The sequence below is a fragment of the Octopus sinensis genome, unplaced genomic scaffold (assembly GCF_006345805.1).
Source record: "Octopus sinensis unplaced genomic scaffold, ASM634580v1 Contig01338, whole genome shotgun sequence".
Lineage (NCBI taxonomy): Eukaryota > Metazoa > Mollusca > Cephalopoda > Octopoda > Octopodidae > Octopus > Octopus sinensis.
Genome location: NW_021824770.1, coordinates 816 through 13,893, shown reverse-complemented (window position 1 = coordinate 13,893; position 13,078 = coordinate 816). Strand labels below are relative to the sequence as shown.

The following is a 13,078-nucleotide window of genomic DNA, read 5'->3' as shown; positions in this document are numbered from 1 at the left end:
TCTATCTATCTATCTATCTATCTATCTATCGAGGAAGGGCGAATGGCACCGCGAGTGTCGCGTTGCTCTCAAGCACTCTGCCGTCCCGGGTCGACCTTGAGTGACTTCAACACAACCAAAGCATTCTATAGGGATTAGTGGAGGGGAGGTACGACGACGATCTCGGGGCAAACCTGGGCGTCGACGAGGAATACCTGACCCGCCTGTTTCAAACGACTTTCGGCCCGGGACCTATGGACAACTTCCAGAGATCCCTGGCCTGGCGGTGCTACCGAGAAGCGCTACCCGTTCGGGATAAGCTCTATAGGCATGGCTCGAGAAACACGGGGCCGACCTGCCGAGATGCGGGCAGAGCGACGAAACCGCTCTGCACGCAATCGTGCAGTGTCCAGCAATTTCCCACCTGTGGGCTTATGTCGAACGACTGCTGTCACGTGTGGGACGTGTCGGTTTATCAGCCGAGTCTATCGTTAATATCGTCACGCCTCCTTCCTTCAAACGGGAAGGAAGAGCTATTTTTATCATACTTGTGGCTATGGCGAAAGAATGTATCTGGTGGACGCGCCTGAAAGGATTAGAGACAACACTTTCCTCTCTGGTCAATCTCTCATCAACTTCTTCAAGTATCACTTGAGGAGGAAAGTGAGAGTAGAGAGGCAAGTTTTGTCTAGTGAATGTTTTTAAAAAGATGGGTGAATGTAGCAAGGATGGCACGTATGAATGACGAAGCCACCTTGACTATGATTCTATGAACCATAAAATTAATACAGAGAGTTGCTTATTTGCAAAAAAAAAAAAAAGAAATATAACATGTGACTTCATTGACCGAGGTTACCGTGGTCTTTTCCGTAGGCTTTTCTTTCCACGGGTAAACCTCACCTGTCCTTCCCTTTACACTTCATATTGACATTTCTGTGATAAGGATCCCTATTGATCAATTTTTTTTCCTCTCCCCCTTTTTTTACCCCCCCTTTTTTTGTCCTCTTTCTCTCCTTTTACGATCTCTTTTGATCGAACCCCCCCTTTTTTTTTAACCTTCAAAAGAAAAGCTCTACCTTGTAATTTGTTCTATCTGTGTGCAGCCCTGTGTGGCTAATAAAGAAACATATCTATCTATCTATCTATCTATCTATCTATCTATCTATCTATCTATCTATCTATCTATCTATCTATCTATCTGTCTGTCTATCTATCTGTCTGTCTGTATGCGTATGGGTGTACATGTATGTGAGTGTGTCAGTGCGTATGTATGTGTGTGTGTCTGTGTACACATAGGTGTATATATTATATACGTATTCACACACACACAGTTGTATGTATGTGTGTATTTTGTTTACGTGTGCAAAACATAAAATTGATCTTGACGAATTCCACCTAACCTACCCCGACCCTTTAAACTACCTCCAGTATTAATCAAGCTGTCAGAGTAGACAACACGGTTTCAAAAAAACAAACAAAGAAAACCATTCCAAAAAAAAACAAAATAAAAACCCAAAAGAAGAAGAATGGTCACGTGACCTTTAATGCATTTCTGTTGTTTTAAATCTGCAAGATAAAAGCTGTGAACTGAGATTCCGATAAAAAGAAGAGAAATAGACGAAACAAACAACAACAACAGCAGCACAACAATAGAAACAAAATCAAACCAGAAAAAAAAACCCCCAATAAAAAACGCATGAAAAACTGCCTCCAGAAGAAGAAGAAGAAGAAGAAAAGGTATAACGAAGTTGAGGCAGAGAGATAGAGAGGGAGGAAGGGGAAGGGAGAGAGAGGGAGGGAAATAGTATGAATGGAAATACACACATACATACACACAATATATATATATACATACATACATACATACATACATACATACATACATACATACATACATACATTCATACACACACACACACACACACACACACACACATATATATATATGGACATACATATACAGATATACGCACAAACAGTCACAAACACACACACAAACACATATATATATGTATACAGCTTTTTTCCAGGAACTATGTCCTTTTAGAGGAAGAGAGATAAACAGAGAGGGAGAGGGAGAGAGAGGGACATAGAGAGAGAGAAAGAAAGAGGGAAAGAGAAAGAGAGAGTGAAATGGAGAGAAAGAAAGGTAGAGACAGTGAGCGCTAGCACTTTCTACTTGCTTAGCCCAATATATCATCAGAAGTTTTCGCCCTTTGGAGAGAGCTCTTTGCATGCTCGATCTAATATATTCTATTAGTAGAAATTATGTCCTGGTAAGAGAGGGGAAAAAAAAAAACAAAGAGAAAACAAAGATATTTACTTAAGTGAATGTATCACCAGAAGTTATTTCCCCTTTTAGAGCTCTCTCCCTCTCTTTTGTTTCTCTCTTCTCCCTCTCTGTCATTATCTCGGCTAACTTGTCTCAATAAAAATGAACAGACGAATAAAATTACCTTTTCATGGCTCCTTTCAGATAGTAACTTACACGTCCATTGTCTCCTACGTCCGCATCTGTGGCCTGCAAAGAGAGACAGAGATAGGAATAGAGACGGTCGATGAGATAGACAAATAAGTTTCTTTATTGGCCACACAGGGCTGCACACAGACGGGACAAGTTACAAGGTAGAGCTTTTCTTTTTGGGGAGAAAAAGAAAGGTGGGGGTAGGTTTTCGATCAAAAGGGATCGTAAAAAGGAAAGAAAAAGGAAAGAGAAAGAGGAAAGAAAGGAAAAGAAAAATCGATCAATAGAGATAGATAGATAGATAGATAGATAGATAAGTTTCTTTATTGGCCACACAGGGCTGCACACAGATGGGACAAGTTACAAGGTAGAGCTTTTCTTTTGGGGGATGAAAAAAACAAAAAACAAAAGAAACAAAAAAGGGGGTGGGTGGCGTAGGTTTTCGATCAAGAGGGATCGTAAAAGTGAAGAAAAGAACAAAAAAAAATAAGTAAAATAAAAAATAAAAAAAGAAAAAGAAAAAAAAGAAAAGGAAAAGGAACAAAAGAAAAGAGAAATGAAAAAAGAAGAAAAAAAGGCGAAGAGGAAAAAAAAAGATAGATAGATATATAGATACATAGATAGGTACATAGATAGATACATAGATAGATAGATACATAGATAGATAGATACATAGATAGATAGATCAACCTTTTTATGCGGTTCAACAGCTATTACTAAAAGGAGTTTTCAATCGGCTTAACGGTCCAGGCAAACAAAATGGAAAAGACGTTGCCTCGGAGGATGGCGAGAGTGACTCTCAGTGACTGCCACTTCGACTCACGGGGCTCGCACTCACAGATACCCATATCTGTACCGATAGCAGTGTGCAGGGATGTAGTCCAGGGGCCAAGAATGCAGGAAGCTTCCACTGCCACAGGCTCGACTGCAAATCAGTCAGAGAGCGGCCGAGACTTTGACATTTTGCCCTTCTCGGAGCAGTGAAGCCTCAGTTGAGAAGAAAAGAATAATATACAGAGTAAATTGGTAGATAGAAATTGAAAGAAGCCCGTCGTATATATATATATATATATATATGTATGTGTGGAGGCGCAATGGTCCAGTGTTTAGGGCAGCGGACTCGCGGTTTCGATTCCCAGACCGGGCGTTGTGAGTGTTTATTGAGCGAAAACACCTAAATCCACGAGGCTCCGGCAGGGGATGGTGGCGATCCCTGCTGTACTCTTTCGCCAAAACTTTCTCTCACTCTTTCTTCTGTTGGCCTGCTCGCTTAGCCAGCGGGGTGGCATCATTTGAAGGCTAAAACAATGCGAAGCGCATTGTGACCAGCGATGTGTAGGAACATCTGATAGCCTGGTTGGTCACGGTGATATATATATATATATATATATATATATATATATATATATATTATATATATATATATAGGTGAGAGAGTTGGTGTGTGAAAGCACGTGGTTGGATGTATAAAATATAAAAAAGAGTGAAAAAACTACAGAAGGCTTCTGTATAAGGTTAAAGAATATATTTAAGTCGTTATGTTAGAAAAATGTTATAAAATTTTGTGTATAGTAACATAGTTTTTGGAGAAATACTGGTTTCGTATTTTCTTTTCAAATTTCTCAAATTTCTTTACCTACATCGTGTCATGTCTTCGTTATGAAGTGAAGAGTTCTATGCAGGGGAAGGTAATCAGGGATTTCTTTCTGTATAAGGGAGATAATCGGTTTATATTTTTTTTCAATGAGATGAGTTTCCTTGTATAAAAATGTTAGAAATGGTTAAGTTTTGGTTTATATTTTTCAATGAAGAATGTTTGCTTGTTTAATCTAATTTGTGTTGGTGTTCCAATAGCACATTGATAGAATGGAAATATTAAAAATTGTGGTCTACCGCAAAAAAAAAACGCGGTAGACCAAACTGCGTAACATGCCCAAATCTTCTAGAAGGATCAGAATTCCTCTTCAAAGAGGGACAACAATTCAAGATCAAGTCTAATTTTACTTGTGCTTCAGAAAACCTAATTTATGTCATAAGATGCTCGGGCTGGCACCAAAACTACATAGGGTCCACAGGATTATCGCTCAGACGCAGATGCACTCTGCATCGACAACAGATTGCATTTAGTGAACATATTGAGAAATGCGCAAAGCAACCACTACCACAATTTTTAATCTTTCCATTCTATCTGAATACAGAAGGTTTGTGTTGATGACTAGTGTAGAGTAAGAGATCTTGGACATACCGTTATTTGCGATATCACAGTTCCGATCCGAGCATTTTCCTTCACATGCAGATCATAGGTATCGCTCCTAAACACCGGTGCATTGTCATTCATATCTTGGATTTTCAGCAAGACTGTTGCTGAACTCGAACGCTTCTCCGGTGTGTCCACTTCCCGGGCCACGACCTGAATAATAGAAAGTGAAGAAGAGAGAGCATGTTAAAGCGAAAGAGAAAAAGAAAGAGAGAGAGAGTGTGTATGTGAGAGACAGCGACAACATTAATAGTAAAATATTCAGGTGTCAGGGGAAACGATATACATATATATACTTACGTTTATGGATCTACGCAGGATTGTTTCTACAACTTTGGAAAGTTGAGCTATGAACTTTTATGATTCTTTTTTCTTCTTTCTCTCCATCTCCTTATTCTTTTAATCCCATTCTCTATGTCGTCATCTCATTAATATATATCCTTCTCATTTTCCTTATTTTCCCCCATTTGTCTCATACTCGCTGATATCCCAGAAACAGCTGTTAAGATTTTGAATTTTTTCCAATAATAATATTGTATACGACTTGAGATGTTTGCCTTGCCTTAATGTTTGTTGTCCTCTTTAACAATTACAGACACACACAAGTACATGTATAACTCTTAATCAATCAGTCAATTAGTCAATCAATCAATCAATCATCAGTAAAGTAAACAAGTCAAAGTGGGATTGAACCTGATATCATCTAGTTCTGAAAGATCCCTATCCACAAACCTCCTTTTGCACCAAAACTTAAACAGTTGTCTCAATAAAAATGAACAGATTCTAATATTACTGTAGTGAAGATAATATAAATGGAATAAGCAGAACAAGAAGAAGAGACACATGGGAGAAAGAATTGAAGATGAGGTCACATGACGTATGACGAAAGAGCTTTGACAAAGAAAGTAAAATAATAATAATAATAATAATAATAATAATAATGATGATGCTGATGCTGATGCTGATGATGATGATGATGATGATGATGAATTAATAATAATAATAATAATAATAATAATAATGATAATAAATAATAATTATAATGAAGACCGAATGTATAGTGCGTGTGTTTAACTGACAAAATATCACATCCTGAAGTATAAAGATAATAATGACACTTAAATTACTAAAATGATGTTGTTGAAAGTTAATAATATTTGGCAATTTTCTTTTCCTCCCCTAAAATATTATTTTGTAATAAAATGAAATATTTTCCTTTCGTCCTAACTTTTAAAAATGGCGTATTGCTTACGGATCAAATGGCGTCGTTTCCCGATAAATAGAAAAATATTTATTCTAAATGGAGCCGTTTATTTAATAACATATTTCTATATTCACTTCTAGTTGTTTCTTCATTGAGATCGTTCTGGTGCACGACTAAAATTGTGTGATTTACAACTTCGCAATCTACCACAGCATTGGCTCCCTCGGTTAAAATTTAGTAAACGGAAACCTGTGTGGAAGCCCAACAAATGAACTGACTGTTTTTGAGTGGTAAGCTTAGCCTATCACTTTGTTTAACGCCACCGCCATATGACCGCTCTATGCCATTCGCTGAAACTATACAATTGCAAGCTTTAGGGGTCAATTTTACGGTTTCGGGAAGAATTGTTATGACGATGCCATTTTTCCAATTGCAGCAATCCACGTCTTGTGGTGCCTTCCTCCGACTCTCACCTCACGAGTCACGGAGGCGTTTGAAAAAATGCCGTGGGTATTGTGATTCCTTCTTTGACTGAACTAAAAAACACCCCAGAAAGAATATCATTATTTGTAAAATTTCTATTAAACAAAGCTGGCTTAATAACGATAATGCAACTAGAAAATATAAAAAGAACAACTGAAGCTGACGAGGCCTAATAAACTTGGAGTCAAGCTGTAATCACTAATAATAGATCATAGTAAAGATATTAGAGACATTAAGTGACGAATGGTGCTTTGGTTCTTCGAAGCCAGCAGTTGTAAAACTGAAGAAAACATTAAGAGAACGACGATTAAAATGAAGGATAAATAGTTCCCGTGATGCTTTGTTGACCTTAGTGTTATTAGCCGGATATAAAAATTATTTTATTCGAAGAAATAGAGCGATCTCTTGATTTATTCTATCATGAAAGCTAAACAACAACAACAGCAACAACAACTACAGCATCAGTAGTAGTAGTAGTAGTAGTAGTAGTAGTAGCAGAAGAAGCAATAAGAATAACAACAAGAAAAGCAACAAATCCTACATCAACAAAATTCTTCACAATTTGAAGACAGAGAGAAAGATATAGACACATCCGAAGTAACAATTAAAAAGCACTAAAGAATCTTTCTATTTCGGTCAGGTGCCAACATGTCACTTTAAATCCCGACCCTTTGGCAGAAGTATTTCAATAAATCTTGAATAGTGTTTGTTTTTGCAAAAAATAATCAATACCAAACAGTAGCTTTTTAAAATTGAATAAAACACCAATTCTTAGATTAACTGTTTGGATTGACATAAAAATTGAAAAAAAAAAACAAACAAAAAAACACCAACAAAAACCAAAAAACAACAAACAACAAACAAAAGTGAAAAAAAAACGAAATAAAACAAAAGAGAGCATTTAAAATACATAATTACAAAAGCAAACAAACAAACAAAAATAAACGAATAAATAAAAATAAATATAAATAAAAATAATGAATATAATAAAATTCCTGATTTGAAATAATATCAGGTCATCGTTTATTATACGATAATGTTCTAACGTCCTGTGAGTCTTGCATATTTATAAATATGCATGCGGTTTTAATTCGGTGCTATTGAATTTTTATCTCTTTCAATAAACACCATTTTGTCTTGGCACACTCTCTCGCTTTCTAACACACATACATACAACGTAAAACAACTATACACATAATGTAGAAGTAATAATAATAATAATAATAATAATAATAAAATATAATAATAATAATAATAATGGCAAACAGTGATAATTATGATAGTAATAGTAACAACAACGATAATAGTAATAATAATAATAATAATAGTAATGCTGCAGTTTAAAGAAAAAAAAACAACATTTAATTTGTTAAAAGCTAAACAATTAATACCTGGAAATCGATTTCTTTTGTTTTCTCAAAATCCAACATTTCTGAGTTGTTTACACGAAGAATCACTGTGGCTTCACCGAAAACCTCTTGGGGTAAAGGAGTAATATCAAAGAATTCTCTTCCATCTTTCTCAACGCTTAGAATGAAATGGCTGTTGGCACCCTGAATCACACAAAGACAAAAAAAAAAACACGTTTTCACGTGAATAAATGAATAAATAATTAAAAGCATAATTAGAGAAAATAAATCAAGACAGTCCAAGTACAGTACTTATACTGCAATATAAGGAACTCTGCTGCGCCCTCTATGTCGTTCCTCCATTCCCTCATTGTTCATCGGCTTTCCCTTTTCTTCCATATCACTTTAGTATCTAAATGCTTTATTTCATTTTATTCTTCATTTGTCATCATATGACCGAGGTGATAACACTTATATGAATCCTTTTATACTGTCTTTCTGTCTCTTCCTGATGAAAGACAAACGCCCGAAACATCATATTCTTTCACTCGGTATATCTATAACAATTCTCTCACGGTTTCTGTTCTTTTCTTTGAAATCTTGCTAAGAATTTTTCAGTAGAACTGTTTATGAAATATTTCGTGCAAAGAAATGTATTTATTGGCAGTTATAATTAAAATAAAATACTTAATTAAATTAACGAGGCGATACAGGTAGAACCTGCATTATCACTTCACCAGAATTTGTGGTGCTACAGAATATTTGGTTATTAGAGTGTATAATACAGAGACTGTTTCGGCTTGGTCGCCTTCCTCAGATATTCTACCGAAAGTGACCAAGCCGAAACTAACACAGAAAGGGGAGATTACCGAGTGGTCAACTGTTCAATACAAAAACAAAAAAAATCATTCAGTCCTTCATTCTGGGGAGGAACGTTCCTTGTCGAGATATATGGCTAAGTCTGGCCGATGTCGACCTTGGAAATATTTAACTGCTGGTGTTCCATACAAAAAGAAAATGACTAAATAAACCAGCTAGTCAACTGGGCCCGTCGCTAGAAGGTGATTGGGGTTCGCTCCCCTACTCGCAGTATATCGGATGCAGGCTGTATCGTTAACCGGCAAGAGGAAATGTTCTTTGGGGTCAACAAAAATCGCATTAACGTCCGTTCGAACGGAACAGCCATGTTAAAATGGCGACAAACGTTACTTGCCAGTACAGCTACTGCGTTCATCTCTTAAAGATTTTAGAACTAGTTTATTAACTAAATAAAGTTCGCTCCAGCATTCTTGAGTACGAATATTTCTGATCCAGAAACGTAGTTATTTCTGAGTGACGTGGACCTTAAAAATATGTAACTGTATAACTGCAGGTTTTCAGAAGAAAAGTAAAATTGCCCAGGCCTTCCTGCTTGGGTAGGAATATTCCTTCTCCAAATATATTGGTCGACGTGGAGTAGTAGTAGTAGTAGTAGTAGTAGTAGTAGTAGAAGTGTAGTAGTAGTAGTAGTAGTAGTAGTAGTAGTAGTAGTAGTAGTAGAAGTAGTAGTAGTAGTAGTAGTAGTAGAAGTAGTAGTAGTAGAAGTAGTAGTAGTAGTTGTAGAAGTAGTAGTAGTAGTAGTAGAAGTAGTAGTAGTAGTAGTAGTAGTAGTAGTAGTAGTAGTATAGTAGTAGTATGAGGTATGCACTGTAATAGCGTGCCCCTGTATCTACCGTTTGTTGGTAATCCTTTACTCCTGGCAGATGACACCTTTGCACCACTTAGGCGACAACCCTCCAACCCGTTTGGGTAGTCATTATTGGCGAGGGTCTTACGAGGTCGGAGGTGAGATCCTACCTTAACCGCTTTTAGCTTTTTACGATGCACAGACGTTTATTCTTTTGCAAGCCGGTTCTTACACAGTACTAGAACGGCGTGAAATGAAGTGTTTCGCTCAAGAACACAACATGCCGCCCGGTTGGGGAATCAAATCCATGATTTGGCAATCGTGAGCGCAGCATCGTAACTTATAGACCATGCGCTTCCACAAGACGTGGACCTTGGAGATATATTAACTACTGGTGTTCCGAAAGCAAAACGAAACCAAAACAAAAATAAAAGCGAAACAAAAATAAAAGCGCAGGAGTAGCTGTGTGGTAAGAAGCTTGCTTATGAACCATATGGTTCCGGGTTCAGTCCCACTGCGTGGCATCTTGGGCAAATGTCTTCTACTATAGCCTCGGGTCGACCAAAGCCTTGTGAGTGGATTTGGTAGACGGAAACTGAAAGAAGCCTGTCGTATGTATGTATGTATATATATATATATGTGTATGTATGTGTTTTGTATGTCTGTGTTTGTGTCCCCCTAGCATTGCTTGACAACCGATGCTGGTGTGTTTACGTCCCCGTCACTTAGCGGTTCGGCAAAAAGAGACCGATAGAATAAGTACTGGGCTTACAAAGAATAAGTCCCGGGGTCGATTTGCTCGACTAAAGGCGGTGCTCCAGCATGGCCGCAGTCAAATGACTGAAACAAGTAAAAGTAAAAGTAAAGTAAGTAAGTGCGTAGTACTGCATCATGGGTAAGAATATCCTTCGTCGTGATACAAAGTCAACTTTGGCCAGCGCGTACATTAGAAGAAAATACATATCGTACGTTAGTAGCGACCAAAACATTAGTATTAAAAGAAATAACAACAAATAAGGAAAAACTAAATAAAAACAAAAAAAAAAAATCGACGGAACTGTGAACGATGAAGTGAGGATGAAGTGAAGAACGTTCAGTATTTAGTTCCACGTATCAAAGTTGTGATGTCACGTAGCCGGGGGGTCACCATTTCTGTTAATCTGTCCAGCAAGAAATGTCGGTGAAACAAGTTACGGTCATGAACTGGAGTTCACTCCTACACTAATACGTTTCTTCATTCCAGGGAAATACGTGTGTACATGTACGTGTGTCTCTGTGTGTTTGTTATGAGTGTATATATACGCGTTGTGTGTGTGTGTGTAATAGAAAATGTAAAAGACCAGAATGTTCTGGAAAACCATGTCTGTGTTACGTGATTATCAGCATGGCCTCCATTTTGATCTCCCGATTTAAAAACGCTGAAGCTAATTACCGATTTGGAGTTATCGTGGGACATAATTATTTACAGATAGCCATCCATCCTCTCCATTTATATGCATACCTACATACATACAGGAACACACATACATATATATATATATATATATATATATATATATATATATATAATATATATATATATATATATATATACAGATACATATATATACATACGATATATATATATATATATATATATATATATTATACATACATATATATATATATATATATATATATATACCACACAAACATATATATATACATATGTATATATGCTTATGTGTATATATATATATATATATATATATAATGTACTCATACACCAAACGCGCACATATATTATATATCTGTTCGTACATACAAATATTTATATATAATATATATATATATATATAGATATATATATTATATACATATTTATTTGCACACCATATATATCTGTTCATACATACAAATATTTACACACACACATATATATATATATATTATATATATATATATATATATACATATATGCACATGTATAAATATATATGTATGCATTCATACATGTGTTTATGTTTTATATAAATGTATGCATCTCACACACACACGCATGCACACATACGCACTCTCTCTCTCTCTCTCTCACATACACACATATATATATATATGATCACATACACATATACATGCGTACGTCTAAAGAGATTCACTTTTGAACATTGGTTTGTCGTGTCACACAACTCAACAGCGATCACACAAACACTACCGCCACCACGACCACCAGCACCACCACGACTACCACGACTACCACCACCACCACCAGCATTAACAACAACCATACAAAACGCATAACACATAACAACGAGAGCCATTGATATTTCCATCAAAAAGAGATTCGCTATATCATAGTTGACAGGTAAAATTTCGGGCAAAGACAGCTAAAAGAAAAGTTTCTCGATCGAAGTCAATTAGCGTCAAACGTTTAGTAAACTTTTTATTTATTTCCTTCTATGTTTTTGTCTTTATTTCGAGGCCAAATTTTTTTCTTCTTTCCTTATCTCTAAGATTTGTATTTCTTAGAGATATAATATTTTAATCTTTAATTTTATTTTCACATGATCTGAAAACGCGCAGAAACTATGATGAAAGCAATGTTCCGTTTCTTCAGTTAATTTCTCTTACCTTGGACAGGTTCCAATATCGTCCTGTTTTTATCAAGCTATCATCAGACATTTAACAATATTCGTCGAACGCTGCAAGGAAACGAAAACACACACACACAAACTTACACACATGCACAGACACACATATAGATGCACACAGACACACATACATACACATACACAAACACATCTTCACATACAAACGCATACAAATAGACACATAGATACAAACGCACTAAATATAAATGAGCATTTAAACTCTCTCTCTCTCTCTCTCTCTCTCTCACACACACATACACACATACTCACACACATACACACACTCTCTCTCACACACACACATACACACGCGTTATACACTTTAAATGTTTCACTGATTTCTTTCGGCTTCGAATCCTCCTAAGATCAAGCGGCCATTTTTAAAAAATAGTTTTCATTTTTATTTATATTTTATTTGATTCCATTTTATTTTATTTCTCAGCTTAAGAAGTATACCGCTTCGAGTTCTGTCTCCCTTGATTATAATCAAAACCCTGAGTTAGTGTGATATTTTACGGTCGAAATAATACGCTGGCTTATTACGAAGACAATGTTAGAAGTATGGGGGTTACAAATGTTGGAAAAAAGCCCAGTAGTTAATAAGATCAAAATAAACATGGCAGATACTATGCCAAAGACATCGTTCAAGTAAAAACACTAAACATCAGACGATAGTGTATCAAACATTTTATCGTCTGCTGGTTTCCGTTTTCTTCCTCCCTTCACAACACAATACATGTGAATGACCTGAGAAAAGTTTTACGTTTGTTTTTATTTGTATTTTATATTATATTGTTTATTTTTACATTTTTCTTTTTTTTTTCTCGCCTTTAGAATTATAATGGTTTTCAACGGAAGAACAAGGTTATTACATTTCGGGAAAGATGGCAAGATGGTGTAGTTGCTCAGATTTCTTTCCACCTCCCCCACTCCACGAGTACATGTATTTAATTTAATTTTATTCTATCAAGACCTAGAAGGACGAAAAGCGAAGACGAACATTTTGGCGGGATTTGAATTCAGAAAGTTAAGGGCATTAACGGTAT

At 36.2% G+C, this 13,078-nt stretch overlaps 1 protein-coding gene across 1 annotated transcript; it reads right to left on the bottom strand.

Moving 5' to 3' along the window:
• Positions 1-2,393: 2,393 nt before the first annotated feature.
• Positions 2,394-8,135, bottom strand: LOC115227033 (cadherin-related family member 1-like). Its single transcript, XM_029797974.2, has 4 exons — positions 8,055-8,135; positions 7,779-7,940; positions 4,689-4,853; positions 2,394-2,500 (listed from the first exon to the last, which is right to left on the bottom strand). Exons 1-4 carry the CDS (start codon positions 8,133-8,135, stop codon positions 2,432-2,434), a joined length of 477 nt encoding a protein of 158 aa, XP_029653834.2. The 3' UTR covers positions 2,394-2,431.
• Between the last annotated feature and the right edge of the window lie 4,943 nt (positions 8,136-13,078).